Below are 16,100 nucleotides of genomic sequence, written 5' to 3'. Positions count from 1 at the left end.
AATAAGCTGCATCTTTAAACAATCTGGATAGAAGTGATGATATGTATGCAAATGGTTGATTATTTGCTTCTAAATGAACAGCCTTCATGCCTTTTTGCTCTCTCTCACTTTTATGTTTAATCTATCGTCTTCTGCCAATCCAAACACATGCTCATATAAGTACTGTATATTGGAATGGAACTATTTGAGGATATCCAACATAAGGGCACAGCTTTAGAGTCTTTGATATAAATATAAATGGGAAAAAAGCATTCAGATGAACGTACAGTATGAATTGCTCTGTCAGTTCCTCCTGCCTTTCAAATAAATAACTACTTGAGCCATGGCAGAAAATCCTTTCTACAAAAGGAAGGGATCGAGTGCTCTCCTCACAACCAGTGGAATGAAAGTGAAGTATTTCCAGAGCCTTCTTCCCTCTGTGGGAATGCCAATCATGGTTGGCACAGAGGGTTAGGTTCCGCCGGTATGTATCAAATGACAGCGGTTCCCCTGGTGTGAGAAGGAAGGCAGGCCGTGTGCATTATTAATGCTAACCAGCTCACATGAAACAAGAGTGGTGAGCACTACTGAGGAAAAGTACGGCCGAGGCAGTACAGAGGACTTTAGGTGCTAGCCAGGAAATCTGTTAGGCCTATGGAAATCATATGAAGTGTGTGCCAGTCTTTATCTTTCTGTTTCTGGAGGCACAACCAAATGTAAGGGGTCACAAGCTGTTCTGTGTCCATGTCTGTGCAGAGACAGAAAACTCCATCTGTCTCCCTTGCTACTGTCAAACCATAAAAAGCCATTTTCCCCTCATTTTCCATATGACTCCTCCATTTTCACGAGATCTCCATATCCATATTAGGCTACATCTATGTATTAATCCATATTTGTACTGGCATTATTCCAAGATCTTGAATTATAAGGTTATCTGTCAATTCTGTGATTTCATGTTACTGAGTCACATATTTATGGACTCTCTATAAGTTAAAGGTTTTGGTGTAAACCTTTTAACACAAATGGACATACAAAAATACATACATACCAAAATCTGAGACCAAATTGAAAATCTGGAATTTTCTGATACAATTTAAAACAGGAAAACAAGAAACAGAAAACAGAATTTTTGATATTGACCGCTACTCCTTTGTAAAGGTCAGATTTTCCCAATATTTTTCATTCTGTCTTCCATTGAAGCACATGTTCAGATGACGACGGAAGATTCGATCTAACATGGATCATCAGGATTTACACAAACTTGTAGATTCTGTGACAGCTTAAGTGCACACTGTTATTAAAGCAAAAACGGCACATAACAAATACTAAGAAACTTTGAAAGTTATGTAAATATTTAAAAAATTCTACTTTTTACTCAAGTGGTTCCTGATAATATCATTTATAATGAAAACCTTTGTGTTAATTTGTAAAAGAAACAGAAGCATTTTCACTAGTGGCCTCAGACCTTTGAAGCACAATATATACTAAATGTCATATTTACTTTATAGCATTAAATCATTTTTTTCAAAATCTTTCTATTTGTTGCCATGTGTCTCTGCTCCAGTGGTAGACCATATTTAGTTCTTAAATTAACCACAGCTGGATATTAAAGAGGAAATAAATCCACAGTTGAAACTTGAATCTAAATGTACATGATTATGTAGATAATGCAATGGCTTTATGTTATTGTTCATATAGTATTTATTGAACAGAAAGCCTACGGTGAGGTCTGAACTCACTAACAGTGTGAAATCTCTGTGCTTCAGCATCTTGGCAAATCAATGGTGGAACAAACATCCATCTCCACCAAAGTGAACCATGTGTCTTACACAAGAGTCTAAAGATAAGCATATTCACACTCTGTGCTTTCTTTTTACTGTATCCATTTTGTATTACTTCTTGTTATTCTTCAGTTCAAAATGATCCTTTTGTTACTGATTTGTATTAGTACTGTTTAGATTGAGTATCTGTATCACCTAACCCACTCTAGCCCTTGTACATGTTTTCCTTCAGGTTATGATTCACATAAAGATTCAACAGACGTCTGATTATTGTACACTGTTTGTTAAATCAAAGTTTTCTATGTTTCTCTAGATAAAAGCATCTGATAAATAAACAAGGAAACAAGAGAACAGCTCAAATAAAGCTCACAAATCTTCCTGATATTGTGTATAAAAGCGAGCAAACAGCTAAAACTTATGAAAAATTGACCAAAAATTTACTTCACTTCTGTTTAATGTTTTTCCTTGCAAAAATAACTGAATTTGCAACATGGCTTTTGATATCTTAGCATAGCTTTTGATTACCGTCTTTAATATACTTTAGTAATATACCAGACCGAAACACAATCTGTAACCTCTGTGCTGGACTGTTTATTAGTTTTGGGCTGTTAATTTGGACTTAATCAGTGTATTGTATCTGTCTGGGTAGCGTCTGTCTCCATACTCTGGCCTCTATCTCCAACTTGGGTCATGGTCTGTGGTGTCTTGTCCTAGAAGCCAAGCTGTTGAGTGAAGAAGGGTTCAGGGCCAGGATGAGTGTTGCCATGGAGATGGCACAGAGCTGCTGTGTGTGAAAACGTACAACCATTTTTATCAGGTTTTGTGTTTGTCTCTAGCCTCTGTTTACGGAATAGTGCTGAATAGACCATGACATTAGAAACGAAACATGGTGCACCAACTACACTTGGTGTGAAATATCACTCACAGATACTCAATAACAGAGACATTTAAATTGCCAATTAACCAAACCAACAAACTAGGACAGAGAACTTACTTTACATATTTCAAGAAATAAAAAAACCCTCATGGCTAATTTATGTAGAATTAATCACATTTCATTTCCTATTCAGCTATAAATCTGGAGTGATTTGTATTAGTTAAATATCTCAACAATGTTCATTAGGGAAGTCGGGTTTAGTAAAGTCATAGAAAATGAAATGTCAACCCTCCAGATCACTAATAAAGAGATCAGATCAGATCGAACTAAACCCTGAGAGCAGATTAATTTGCATGGAATTTGAACTGTCTTATTTTAATGAGGATCAAAATGCTCAGCTTGTCGCAACATGCCCTTGTCACTTTCACATTTTCAAAGTGGCAGTGAAGGTCATTGCTCATTAGTTTATGCCCCATGCTATGCAGCTGGGAGCCCAGTTGGCCGTTTTGATTGGAACGTTAGCAGGACTCTGTCACTGGTGTGCACACACACTGAGGTGTGACAACGTTCATCTGCCATTCCACATTTCTCCTCCTCTATCACACTGTTGGGCAATGTGCAATACCCACAACACTATGGTTAAAGGTGTGATAACGGGTGTAGAGATTCAAACAGGAACATATAATTGATCTGTAAAATGCTTTCAGCAATAACTAAAAGACAGACTACAACAGATATTAATCCCCCCCCCCCATGCTCCACAACCTGCACTCCAACCTCTTCATCTCTCTTATATGCTTTCCTTAGTGAGCTCCAGGCCAGTAGAGTCCAGAGACTGTTCTCCAGCAGGTCTCAAGAGACCCAGGGATGGTTATAGCTGTCCATTAGTGGCTGCTCTGAGGCGTGAAAATGGGTCGGGACTACTTCTCTCTCTCTCTCTCTCTCTCTCTCTCTCTCTCTCTCTCTCTCTCTCTCTCTCTCTCTCTCCCTCTCTCTCTCTCTCTCTCTCTCCCTCTCTAGGATTTTAGCTTTGCCCTGGTTAATTTTCCTCCCTCCTATTTCTGCCTGCTGATGTGGGGTTCAACCACAAATAAACAGCTGAATTTGACTGACCTGCTTTGGTTTGCAGGAGATATTTTTCTATCTGTTAAAGATATGCGTGGCCTACGTTGTAAACTGTAAGCAGTTGTTTATAGCATATACAGTATGTCAGCCAGTTCAATCGCTCAATCCTCATTCCCAACTTTAAGAATTTTAATAAAATTTAACACTAATTACCTCTAAATAACCAGCGGTTTAAAACACTGCTGTTTGACAAATACATCCCGATGTTGTATTGATTTACTTGTTTATTAGGACGCTCATTGTAGCGTTGTCAGAAGAAATTGTGATCAGAAAGTAGAAATGCAACAACTGAGGCCCGCTTTGACAGGAGTCATACTGCCCCATGCTTATAGTGCAGAAAGTGTAAAATACAAGACAGGTGATGAGCGACAGGGTCACAGATTGTGTTTTATAGCAAATAATCTGAATTGAAAATGAAAACATTTCTGCAAACAAAGGCAAAGTGTAAGTGCAGGCAGTGTGTCTGTGATGTACAGAAGCATTTATATAGGAACACCCTATATAGTGCATAGACTGGGAGAGCATAAGGGGAAATATAGAGTGTGTGTCCACCATAGTGACCCACACAAAGGCTGGGATTCTTGTCTGGTTCAATCCCTCGATATTTTCTTGTGTTTTTTGAAATGTATTTGCTATGGATATTTACTTAAATCTGGAAGCCCCAGTTAATTAATAATACTTACAAGATACTTAAAAACTAAGTGAATTGGAAATACATTTGCGCATTAGTTTACAAAATGTGGCCTTACACTTGGCCACTTTATCAACAGTAACTAGAATAAAATCTACCCTACTCTTGCGCAATATTGTGCCTATATGGACCCTGTTGCTATATCACTAAGATGAGGAAGGAAAGCTTTAACACGAAAGCAATGCTGTAGTGCCCTCTTGAGCCTGCTGATGTAGTTACTGGTCTTCATCTCTTCCTGTAGATTATAGTGTGGTGCAAATTTTCATGAACTCTGTGGCAGATTGTAACCTGGTAGAGAGCAGCTTAACTCAAAATAGCACTTGGGTTTGAAGGAATTCCTTATAAAGAGGTGTGGACAGATCAGCTGCTGCAATGTGCAATCATCTACTCTTACAAGCTTTGTGTATTCTTAGTGCAGTGACATTTTGATGAATCCGTACATGTCATTTATCCAAAATTTTTAATGAACAAATGCGGGATGTGGTAGCCTAGTGGTTAAGGTGTTGGACTTCTGCTCAGAAGGTCATGAGTTTGAATCCCAGGTCCACTGCTGGGCCCCTGAGCAAGGTCCTTTACCTTTTCAATTGCTCAGTCGTATAAATGCCATTAATGTAAATGAATAATTTGTGTGGTGGAAACGAGCTTCTCATTTGCATTAGCAAGTGTTCACACACATCAAGTCAGTGTTTATATCAGATCATTTCTTGTCCTTATTATGTTCTACAGTTGGCAAGCCTAATACAAATTCATTTTGTTAGACATTCTGTAATTACTTGATGTTTTGTCGGTAATGACACATCAGTTCAGTAATGACGCATCATATACCTGATTGTAGCCTATTAGATGTCAGAGAGTACTGACAAGCTGAAATTTAGACCAAAGTGGATTGGAAAATGCATCAGAGTTCAAATGCCACACCTAGTTTGTGATGCTGCACCTAGGTTAACAAAGGCATTTCCATTAGTGTCCACAAAAATAGCAGAAGGATGAAAAGAGGAAGAAATGACACTGACATTTTCTATGACGCCCATATTCACAAATCATAATCCTCTGATCATATTGTAATGCAAGTGTTGATGTTACCCAGCGTATGTTTATGTACATCATATAACGTGCAAGTTGTAGCATGCATTCAGTGTCTAAGGTCTGAGTTTTACACATCAATACTTTATTTACATGTAGTGTTCATTTGTACAAAAAATAGTAAAAATTCATAAATAAATATGACCAAGACTACTGTTACAATAATTTCTTACAATATCATCACCGTTATTTACATCTGGTATATTTTGTATATTTCCTATTTTTATTCTATATTAATCTTTTGCTCCAGTGTTGCACTAGATATTGTACAATATTTCACTAAATTTAATGAATATGGCAATAAATCTTCTTGTACTTACACAGCATCTTACTGCTATTTTATTTCACTTCCTCCAAGATTATTGTAATAGTAATATATTGTAATCTCCTGTGATTTACTCTATGTACTAAATTAAATTAAAGTTTTATAATTGTTCCTAAATTTTAAAGTTGCTTTAAAGGTATTCTTTGTGCACATGAGATTCTAATGAAGCATGACACATCAACGGTGTTACAACATGATACTAACCTATCAAGGAATTAGTAGCACATAATTAGAGCTTAATTTGTATTTATTATAGTTGATCAAAATGCTTCAATGGAAATTGTACTGATTTATGAATATGGGCAACAAAAAAGCGTTACCAAAATGTACATATCTGTAACCAGATTAGCAATATGCCCCAGTTATACCACTAAATCATGGCAGCGTCTGCATGAAAATAGAGTTTAAAGAATATGTACCATGTATTAAATCAAACAATGAACAGCATGGTGGCCTAACTATAAATGCTCCGTGAAGCAAAACACTAAAATGACTTTTCACAATCCATCCAATATACTAGCGATGGAGAAGTCATTTAGTCGGCAGGAGCACAACATCAGATAACTCACCTTGCTGTGGTTAGTCAATAATGGTACGGTCAGGGAATAAATAGATAAAAAAAAGACAAAATAAATGTTAAACTCAGTAACGTACACAGGCTAGTTTTGCAGAATTTCACAAAATAAGTACTATAGATTAAACTATAATCTAAAAAAAAGCCTGTATGTTAGTATGTATACTGTATATATACTGTTCATATATAACCCAGATCAACACAACCCAAAACAGATACACCAGTACATACAAATACATCAGTATCACAAAGATCAACTAATGGCAGCACCCAGGGTTTGTATCAGTTGAGCCACAATGAGCCAAGCAACAGAGCAGAGTTTTTAATCACTGGGTTAATGCTATACCGCTGGTAGACGTTAGGAGGTGAAATTGGTATTATGTTTACTTACAACAGAAAAGAAAACTTCCACTCATTCTGATGCTAGGAAGCAGTGCAGGGTTTGGTAGGATTGCGTTCAGTATTAAAGCTTTGATCTATTATATGCTTGGATGCAAAGCGGCTTACCTTCTCCATCTTGTAAACAGTCATCCTAAAATAACAGCAACAATGAGGTGATACACACACTGTCTGCGTGTGCTTTGGGTGACATGCAGAGTGAATTCATGGCACTGTTTAATGTGATGGTGAAGAAAAACAGAGTCGCTCGTACCTTCGGCTTCTCCTCCAGGATTTGCTGCCGAATGAGTTTGTGTGCCTCGATCAGCTTCTCGTGCCGTTTGCCCTGCGCATCTTCCAGCTTTAAAAAAAAATTAATAAAAATATGGGGAAAGATGAAGCTGATGCTGATAACATCCACGCCATGTGCTTAACAGATCTGTTTGAAGCCTGTATCCTGTGTTAAATGTTTTTTTTTAACTTACCCTTTTGATATACTGTACAACCTCGTTCACATGTGACCTGTTGATTTCCAACTTCTCTCTGTAAGAGACACAATGAAAGCTTTAAAAACAGCAGTCTGAATTAAAGTGCTATTCAGCACTAACTGACTAAATCTAAAACTTCCCTTAAATGTTGGGGTTTAGATTACATAAAATTGGACATGCAGCCTCACAAAGTAAGTAAGTAGTGAACTATACATTTTAGGATATGAAGCTTGCAACCGGGGTGGAGTACCTAGAGGAAGAATCCTTTTTTTTTTAAATCATTCATTTTTGCATCTAGAATCTCTGATTAATCCCATTCTTAGCTGGTACCTTATGTAGGGACCAGTCCACTGATTTAGTAGACTTTCTCTAGCTACAGAGTTTCTCATTTTTTAAATAAATGGTCATAGGTTCTAGTGGGATGTAAAAAGTTTGGGGCTTTTCCCACCAGAAAACCCATATTTTATTAGAACTTTGTCCCTGACTTATTTGGATAGTATATTCTTGTGTCTTCATGATCCCTTCCTTATCCTTTATATATGTATATATATATATATATATATATATATATATATATATATATATCCTATAAACTATATAATGTTTATATAAAAGTTATATAAACATATATACATATATAATTATATATACATATATAAAATTTTTTACAGATTAAAGAACGTTTATTTGTTGCCGGTGTCTAGAGCCAAAACAACCAAAACTGGGTCAGTGTCTAATGACTTGAACTGTGCTGTACTGTATATCAAAGGAGCATTGTACTAGTAGTGAACCCTCTCAGTTCAACACAGTGCAATGACTTACTCCTCTGTTAGATTCTTCTCTTTTGATTTTGCTTCTTGTATCTTCTCCTGTCTCTTCTTATCCATCCTCTTTTTCAATTCTTTCTTTTCTCTACAGATAGAACATATAAATGTGTTGTATCGGTAACATACAAACATAATGCAATTTAAAACAAATAAAATGTTGCTTGAATCCAGTCTGTGTATAGTGCAATGCTTACTTCTCACACAGCTCCTTAAGTTTCTTCAGCTGGTTACTCTGACATTCCTCAGCTACAGTGGTCAGCTTCTCCACCAGCTGGAAAAGTAGATAGTTCAGAAACACACACACACACACACACACACACACACACACACACACACACACACACACACACACACACACACACACACACACAGGCAAATGAGGAGAATGAGTCAGAAAGAAGTAATATATGTTATATAACAGTTAATCCAAGCTTTAGTTCTCCAGCCTAACTTGAGATTCATTAAATTTAAAGCTCTGGTTTATGAGCTCTTAATAGCCAAGGCTCAAATCTAGTGAAGCTACTACTAGGAGCCTCCTGGTGGTCCAACGGCATGATTCTCTGCTCTCATTGCCTTGGCCCAGGTTCAATTCCCAGGCAGGGAGCTAACCCAGCCTCTGTAGAGCTAACTCAGTGCAGGTCCCAAGCAAAAATGATTCCATCAGGAAGGGCATCTGGCATAAAACATGTGCCAAATCAGATATGCAGACCAGGTGAGCTGCAGTGGCGACCCAAACAGGCAGCAGCTCAAAGAACAACAAGAAGTGAAGCTGCTACTAATGCTGTAAAGGTATACAGGTAAAGTAGACAGAGACGTCATCAAACATGGACGTATTTCCTCATGTACTGTATTCTGTTTCATAAAGCAGCGTAGTATTTATGTTTTTTAATTAAATAATAAACCTGAACTTGCTCATTTCATTGCAGCTGTCAGTGCTGGTTGCAATCTAACCTTTATAAGCTACAGGTTGATTTTGCTTAGCTTGTCAGCAACAGCTAGCAAGTTGTCAATCAGCTCTAAAACTCCATAATCTCATATATATTGCCTTATGTCTGTGATGCTACTTGAAATAACAGTAGCCTTCAGGTGTGAAAGTTTGTATTAGTACGTGTCAGTCCTGTACTACAGTATGTGTGATTGCAGCGATGGCTTAAGCTGACTGTACACAGTCATTACCTGTTTGATGTGTTTGCCTTTGAGGTACTGTTCACTGTAGTACTGGTCTTGTCTGAGAGTGAGCAGCTGATGCTGCTGTTGATCCTTCAGCTCGCACAGTCTCTGTGTGTTCTCCTCCTCCAGAGCGGCCAGCTCCTGATCCACAGCAGACAGAGCTTGCTCTGAACCTGATCTACCACACACACAAGCTGAGTTACTTCGTTACTCATAATTACTCTATATTTTATTCAGATTAAACCAACACTCTAGGTGTCATGAGGCAATAATGTGATAATGAAGAAATCCAAAGATAAGCTTGAAGGAAAAATAAATAAAAATAAGTCATGAAATACCATAAGACATAAGAAAGAGTTAGTAAAAAGGCAACCTACCTTTTCTTACCATCTCGTTTGCCACTCTTATGCAGGGCAGACTGCCTGCGCTGGAATTCGCCCTGCAGCTCACTTTGTTTGGCTGTGTGCTCTTTGATCATGTCTGTGGTTTTCTTATGGTGCTTCTTTACCAGATCCTTTAGCTCTTTATACTGTTTCTTCTGCTCCCTCACAAAAGCCTTCTGCTGCTTCAATTCCTCCAGTGTCTGAGCTTCCATCTCTATCACACACACACACACACACACACACACACACACACACACACACACACACACACACACACACACACATATTGATCAGAAAGTGTTGCAGAAAACCGATGCATTTTCTGTGAGAATTTATTGAGTGGTACCTGTCAAAACACTCTGAATCACATCTTCAGTCTTAACAGCTGGTTTCACAGATCCTGAAATAAGCATCACATAAAAGTGAGTATACACACACACTCACACACTCACTCACACACACACACACACACACACACACACACACACACACACACACACACACACACACACACACACACACACACAAACACACACACACACACACAAACAGCTCTGAGCTTTAGTTCTGAATTTTTTCTATGTTTATTAAAATCACCCAAGGGTGAGATTTTTGTGGTGAGAAATGAATATAAGTCCTGATGTTGTCCTTGTGTGTGTGATGTTTATATGATGTTCTGATCTCTTAGAAAAACAGGATTTGCAAACTCACAAGCTATACTTGCATTACTGCCTTTTGAGATCCTTAGATGCCATCTTAGCCATCTTATTAGATTAGATTAGATTCAACTTTATTGTCATTGCAAGGTACATGTACAGAGCCAATGAAATGCAGTATTCCCAATATTACATCAGTTCTACTACTCCCTCCAAATATTATCTACATACGACTGACTGACTTATTGTATCTGTAACAAGAATAAACTACGCATTAATGCCTGCTAAATGGGAAGGCTGACATCTCATTACACAAAAAATCATTAAATGAATCAATAAAATGTCTACCGAAACGAATCCAACACCACACATTACATTTATTTCCATCACAGAGACAGGGAATGAGGTGATACACAGGGCAGATATAGTGAACACACATAAAGTGCAAAGGAATATCGAAGGCAATATGTCAAGCCAATGATTATGAGCTCTTTAAGTGAAATGTAATTGTTTGAAATGTTTGAAATGTTTGTAACTGTGAAAATGTTATTGAGATGAGCCACTAGAAGACATTCGAATTATTCAAATGTTTAAAAGTAAGTTTGAAAAATAAACATTTGATTCCTAACTACACCTAATTAATTTGTTCTAACTCAACTTCAGTAGTTTCATGATTATAAAAAGACAAACATGTTGGTTGACATCATGACTGCCTACTAAAATAGGATCTTTAATCTAATGGATTTTGATAATGGAATAAAATAGTAGGTTTTAAGTGTTGCATTAAGCAAAAATGAATATAAATGCTTTCTGAAGCTCTAAAGTGAAATTGTGGCTTGTGTACCTGTGGAGTGGGCATGATGGCTGACCAGTGAAGGTGGTTTTGGTGAGATGAGAGGAGTAGGGCTCATTCCATTCTCAGCTGGAGGGCGTTGGGCCTCGCTGACCGACTCTGATACAAGCTCCCCACATGCATCGAACTGCAGACCACAAAAAAAATGAATGAAATCAGAATATTCTTAGCAATCAAAGAACTAGAAGCCTGATCTGTGTTGTGCAGACAGCTAATCCATTGAGAGCTATGCTGACCACCATAATAACACTGAATAAACCTGTTCTTATTATTTACAGAACATGCTGCATCTCTCCAAACTAATATATCAAATTACCTCCAATCCAGTGCAGACTTTGTAGATGTAGCGCTGGTACCCCACTCTAATCATGGCCAAGTGAATGCGTGGATTTTTTTTTACTTTCCGCACCTTTACCTCGTCTCCTTGGCTTTACTCTGCTCTCTGTTTAAATGTTTGCTCAAACTGCATCTGGTATGGTTCAAAGGACTGTGCTAGGTCTAGAACTTCCATGAAAACTGTTGCTATAGCATAAGCTCAGGGTCGCAATTAATAGCCTCTTCCACAGCTGAATCAGCTTGATTGGACAGGCGTGAAGGACAGAGAAGTCCCACAGGTCTAGCCAATCAGCTCAAGCTTCAGTCCACAGAGTGCTGACTGTTTTATGACTGGGGAGCTGGATTAAGTAGCTCACACACATACACACACATATACACACACACACACACACACACACACACACACACACACACACACACACACACACACACACTTTCTCTCTCTCTCTCTCTCTCTCTCTCTCTCTCTTTCTATCTCTCTCTCTCTCTCTCTCACACACACACACACACACACACACACACACACACACACACACACACACACACACACACACACACACACACACACAAACAGAGACACATGGGGCACACAAAAATCTATGGACACAGTACAGACCTCTTTGATGTTCACATCTTGCCCTCCCTCTTCCTGGGTGAGAGCTGCAAGCTGATTGGCTCTCTGTTCCATCAGGTTGATATAGCGGATGGGATTGGACAGTGCCTCAATCACATCTGCTTAGGCAATATGAGTACAACATAAAGGTAATGACATTTACAATTAGACTCGGTAGCAGACTTTTTAGAAAAAAGCAGAGCAGCCTGAACTCATACCTGCAAAGGTATCAGGAACATAATCTTTTACTTCAGTGTAGACAAAAACAGAAGGAAGCGTTAGTGTCTGGTTCTTCTCATTCCTCAGCCCAATGTAATGGTAACCTGAAACAGAGTGGGAGAGAGAGAAAAGAGACAGACTGTTTATCACTGCTGTTCACTATTAATAACAATACTAAGCAGCTTGTGAAGCAGTGTATGTAATATCTTACAGACAGTTGTGGTGTGTACAGTTCAGAAAGATTGTGACAGCAGTGTGAATGCCTTATAAGCAGCACAATGTTAAGGCAGTAACAGTAAAACAGCTATGTACCAGGCCGGATGGCGTTCACCGGGATGATCCGATGACCAATAATCCTCCCACTGTCCTCATAGACAGCTATTCTCAAAGATGCAAGAGTGGGAAGAACCACCTTGAAGAAAGCACCACAAACAGAATGGGGACCATCATTGAGACCAGATTTGAAATATATCTTTGAAGCAACAGAAGAGGACTAAAACTCTACAGGAAATCCACATGCTTGTGGTTTACCTTCTTAAAGACTATGGGCTCCTCATCCCACACAGGGTTAAGAGCATTGCCTGGGGATGTCTTTGTCCGAAATGCTTTCCTTCTTGTGTCCACTGGGAGGCCAAACATTTCCACTTCCACATAGGTGCCAACCTTTTTATCTGACAGAAACTGTCCTGAAATTATCTATTAGATATAATATTGTTAGACACTCATGATGTGCTTCTTGTTTAATTCCATATCTTACTTTTGTACTTAAAGTATCTCACAGAAGTGAGTACACCCCTCACTCACTCACTCACTCACTCACTCACTCACTCACTCACTCACTCACTCACTCATTTTCTACCGCTTATCCGATACACCCCACAAATTTTTGTAAATATTTTATTGCCCAATTTGGACATTTTCAATTAGGGATGTACTCACTTTTGTGGCCAGCGGTTTAGACTTTAATGGAGGTGTGTTGAGTTATTTTGATGGGACAGAAAATTTATACAAACTGTACACACATTACATTACGTTATAGCAAAGAGTCATTTCTTCAGTGTTGTCAAATGAAAAGATAAAATATTTACAAAAATGTGAGAACTGTCCTCGCTTCTGTGAGATACTATTATACATCAGGTCGTGTGTCTTGATGTTGGAAACCATGTTTTATTATAACAAATATAGTTATTATTTCAGTAATGTCACATTAATTAGCATGAGCATATAATATAAAAATAGCAACATGTTGTAAGCCTTTAAAATTCTATTAGGTTAAAATTACTTGAATAATTTAAAATACAATTTTTAGTAGATATTACATTTTAGCAAGATTATTTGCTACTATGTTGGTTTTTTTCAGTGCTACTAATCATAGCAAACTTCCATCTACTTTTCATCACTGCATCCAAGCAAATCCTATTTGGCATTTTCACAGTTAACTGACTGTTAATTGATTGTTGTTGTTTTTTTTTTTAATTTTTTGAGGTTGCATGAACAATCTGACATTGAAAAATCAATTTAAAAAATACCACCTTCATAGTTCATCAAAGCATCAACACTCCAGAAAAAAAACGGCATCATAAATCAGAAAAAGTCTACAAAACAGCATGCTCTGTACCCACAATAATTCATGGGGTTACCTTCACTGAAATTGTGTGTGCTACAATCCCATCCACTGTGCTCTCAGTGAAGGGGTCAAAGTTTTTATCAGGTCTTCTCATAAACTCAGGCTTCAGCCTGTAGCCACATTTTCCATTGTACTCAAACATGCCCAGGTTCAGCTGCATGGCTAGATCTGTCAAACAACATACAAGAGCAATGAGTCATGACAGACTTCCTACTGGAATTCTCACATATTTTCACACATTGTGCCACATATGGAATATGATCAGAAAAGTCAGTAAAGCTTAGTCCAGGCTCGAGGGGAAATAACTTAGCTAAGGGACTGCTATATATATATATATGACAGAATATTTGATGCAAATCATTGTTTTGTTCTGAAAATATTATTAAACAAGTATATAAACCAATACACTATACTGTATATGCAGATACTATTTTACATAATAGTAGCAGTTTTTGCGGATAAGGTGGCACTAAAATTTATCAAACGTGAGAAATGTAGTTTCTGTCATTTAAAAAATGGATTTTCAGGTCATGTGGAATAAAAAAAATATGTTGAACATAAATTATTTGTGTATCACTTGCATCATTAATTGTAATTCATTAATAGGCTTTATGTACAATTATGTAATATTACTAATACTAGCATTTAAAAAGGTAATTTTATCTATTAGTATCATTATACATGCTACACTGGAGCTATAACCCATGGTTTAATAATCTTATAGAAACAGCAACAATTTATACGCTTTCATCTGAAATGTGTCTATTAGTCTGTTTAGTCTTTTTAACAGATCATATACTGTAACAATATCAGTCCTGCTAAACATTAGGCATCTGGTAACCTGTTCACATTCTCAGTATTATTTAGGCCACTTGGTAAAACATTTTCATTATTAGGAAAAGCATTAAAAATAAATATAATCAAAATAGTAAATTATAATAGATAGTAAATAACAGCAAATAATCTCCTATAAGTCATAGACAATCCTATTTGTTATTTCTGCTTTCAGATTATGCTATTTACTAGCACAGTATTATTTGTGTGGTAATATTTACTTTACTACTAAGTTACATTAACTTTGATCCAAGCTGACTCTAAACGTAACAATAATATAAGTTTAATAAGGATCATTCTGTTACTGTTACGTTAGTGAATTACTGACTGCAATCTACTTCCTTTTACACTCATGTTGTACCTAAAGTCTGGAAGTTCAGTGCCACAAGCTGACATCCAGCGTTCCAGAAAACTTGGGGCATGTAGTTGGAGGAATCAACCCGAGTGCCTTTGGGGTAGATTCGGCTAAGCTGGAGCTTGTTATACCTGTGTAGATTCGGTTAAGGAACACCAAGCAGTAGTTTCATTTATTGATTAATCTTCATTATGCCATCAAGCTCATGGATTCTCAACTCTGATCGATCAGAAGTTGTATCCTTTTTGTCCACTATAATAATAATAATATTAATAATAACTTTTATTTTCTATAGCGCCTTTTAACGAACATCTCAAAGCGCTTTACAAAAGCAAAATAAAAACAAAATAGGACATAAGCCACAACCAACCGCCCTAGAGGACATAAAGCCACAACCAACCGCTGCCACATGCCTACTGTATGTCCATAGCCATGAAGGAACATATCCCCACAATTACCCAGGCTCTCTTATGTGTAATATTACTGTTACTGCTATTGTTGTTACTACTTATTGCTGTTTTGTGGATTCAGCCTTATCAAACGCTTGACACTTGACAAGTTGTTTTTTTTTTTAGTAATTTTTTTGCTCTTTTATTTTCATTCTACTGTTTGGACAAAATATTCCAGAATTTATCCTTAAGAACATGTTGTGGAAGGTGGAAATTCTCTACTCTCTGCATGCTGCTTTTTACTATTCTGCTTTTTACTATTTCAGGAGGACACATTTCCTGCTGTAAATTATTCTCACTTGGTTTGGTCTACAAATTGTATTTGTTTGACTTTTGGCATAATAATGCACTCATCATTATACTTTATTGTTTGTATTGTAACAGCTCAGATTTTGATGCTTATAATGATGTTTTTCTTTTTATGTTTAAGGAAGTATTCCATACTTTGTGCTCTGTAACGATCAAATTCAAAGCTGT

General features: G+C 37.3%; 1 protein-coding gene across 5 annotated transcripts in view; it reads right to left on the bottom strand.

The window, feature by feature from the left end:
• Positions 1 to 16,100, bottom strand: part of LOC113644351 (1-phosphatidylinositol 4,5-bisphosphate phosphodiesterase beta-1) — an 83,091-nt gene that overhangs the window by 8,029 nt on the left and 58,962 nt on the right. The window contains exons 19-34 of one of the 5 annotated variants that reach the window (XM_027149104.2): positions 15,181 to 15,305; positions 13,999 to 14,153; positions 12,890 to 13,054; positions 12,671 to 12,770; positions 12,358 to 12,462; positions 12,143 to 12,258; positions 11,182 to 11,317; positions 10,028 to 10,081; positions 9,676 to 9,895; positions 9,305 to 9,476; positions 8,323 to 8,399; positions 8,124 to 8,213; positions 7,299 to 7,356; positions 7,088 to 7,174; positions 6,943 to 6,967; positions 6,431 to 6,434 (exon numbers count right to left, since the gene is read on the bottom strand). In XM_027149104.2, the coding sequence (XP_027004905.1) occupies positions 6,431 to 6,434; positions 6,943 to 6,967; positions 7,088 to 7,174; positions 7,299 to 7,356; positions 8,124 to 8,213; positions 8,323 to 8,399; positions 9,305 to 9,476; positions 9,676 to 9,895; positions 10,028 to 10,081; positions 11,182 to 11,317; positions 12,143 to 12,258; positions 12,358 to 12,462; positions 12,671 to 12,770; positions 12,890 to 13,054; positions 13,999 to 14,153; positions 15,181 to 15,305 (1,689 nt within the window). Of the gene's footprint in view, positions 1 to 6,430; positions 6,435 to 6,942; positions 6,968 to 7,087; positions 7,175 to 7,298; positions 7,357 to 8,123; positions 8,214 to 8,322; positions 8,400 to 9,304; positions 9,477 to 9,675; positions 9,896 to 10,027; positions 10,082 to 11,181; positions 11,318 to 12,142; positions 12,259 to 12,357; positions 12,463 to 12,670; positions 12,771 to 12,889; positions 13,055 to 13,998; positions 14,154 to 15,180; positions 15,306 to 16,100 lie in introns of those variants that run through there. The other 4 variants (XM_027149105.2, XM_027149106.2, XM_027149102.2 and 1 more) reach the window with 4 other exon arrangements.

This window comes from Tachysurus fulvidraco, chromosome 16 (assembly GCF_022655615.1).
Source record: "Tachysurus fulvidraco isolate hzauxx_2018 chromosome 16, HZAU_PFXX_2.0, whole genome shotgun sequence".
NCBI lineage: Eukaryota > Metazoa > Chordata > Actinopteri > Siluriformes > Bagridae > Tachysurus > Tachysurus fulvidraco.
This window is presented reverse-complemented; position numbering and strand designations above follow the sequence as displayed.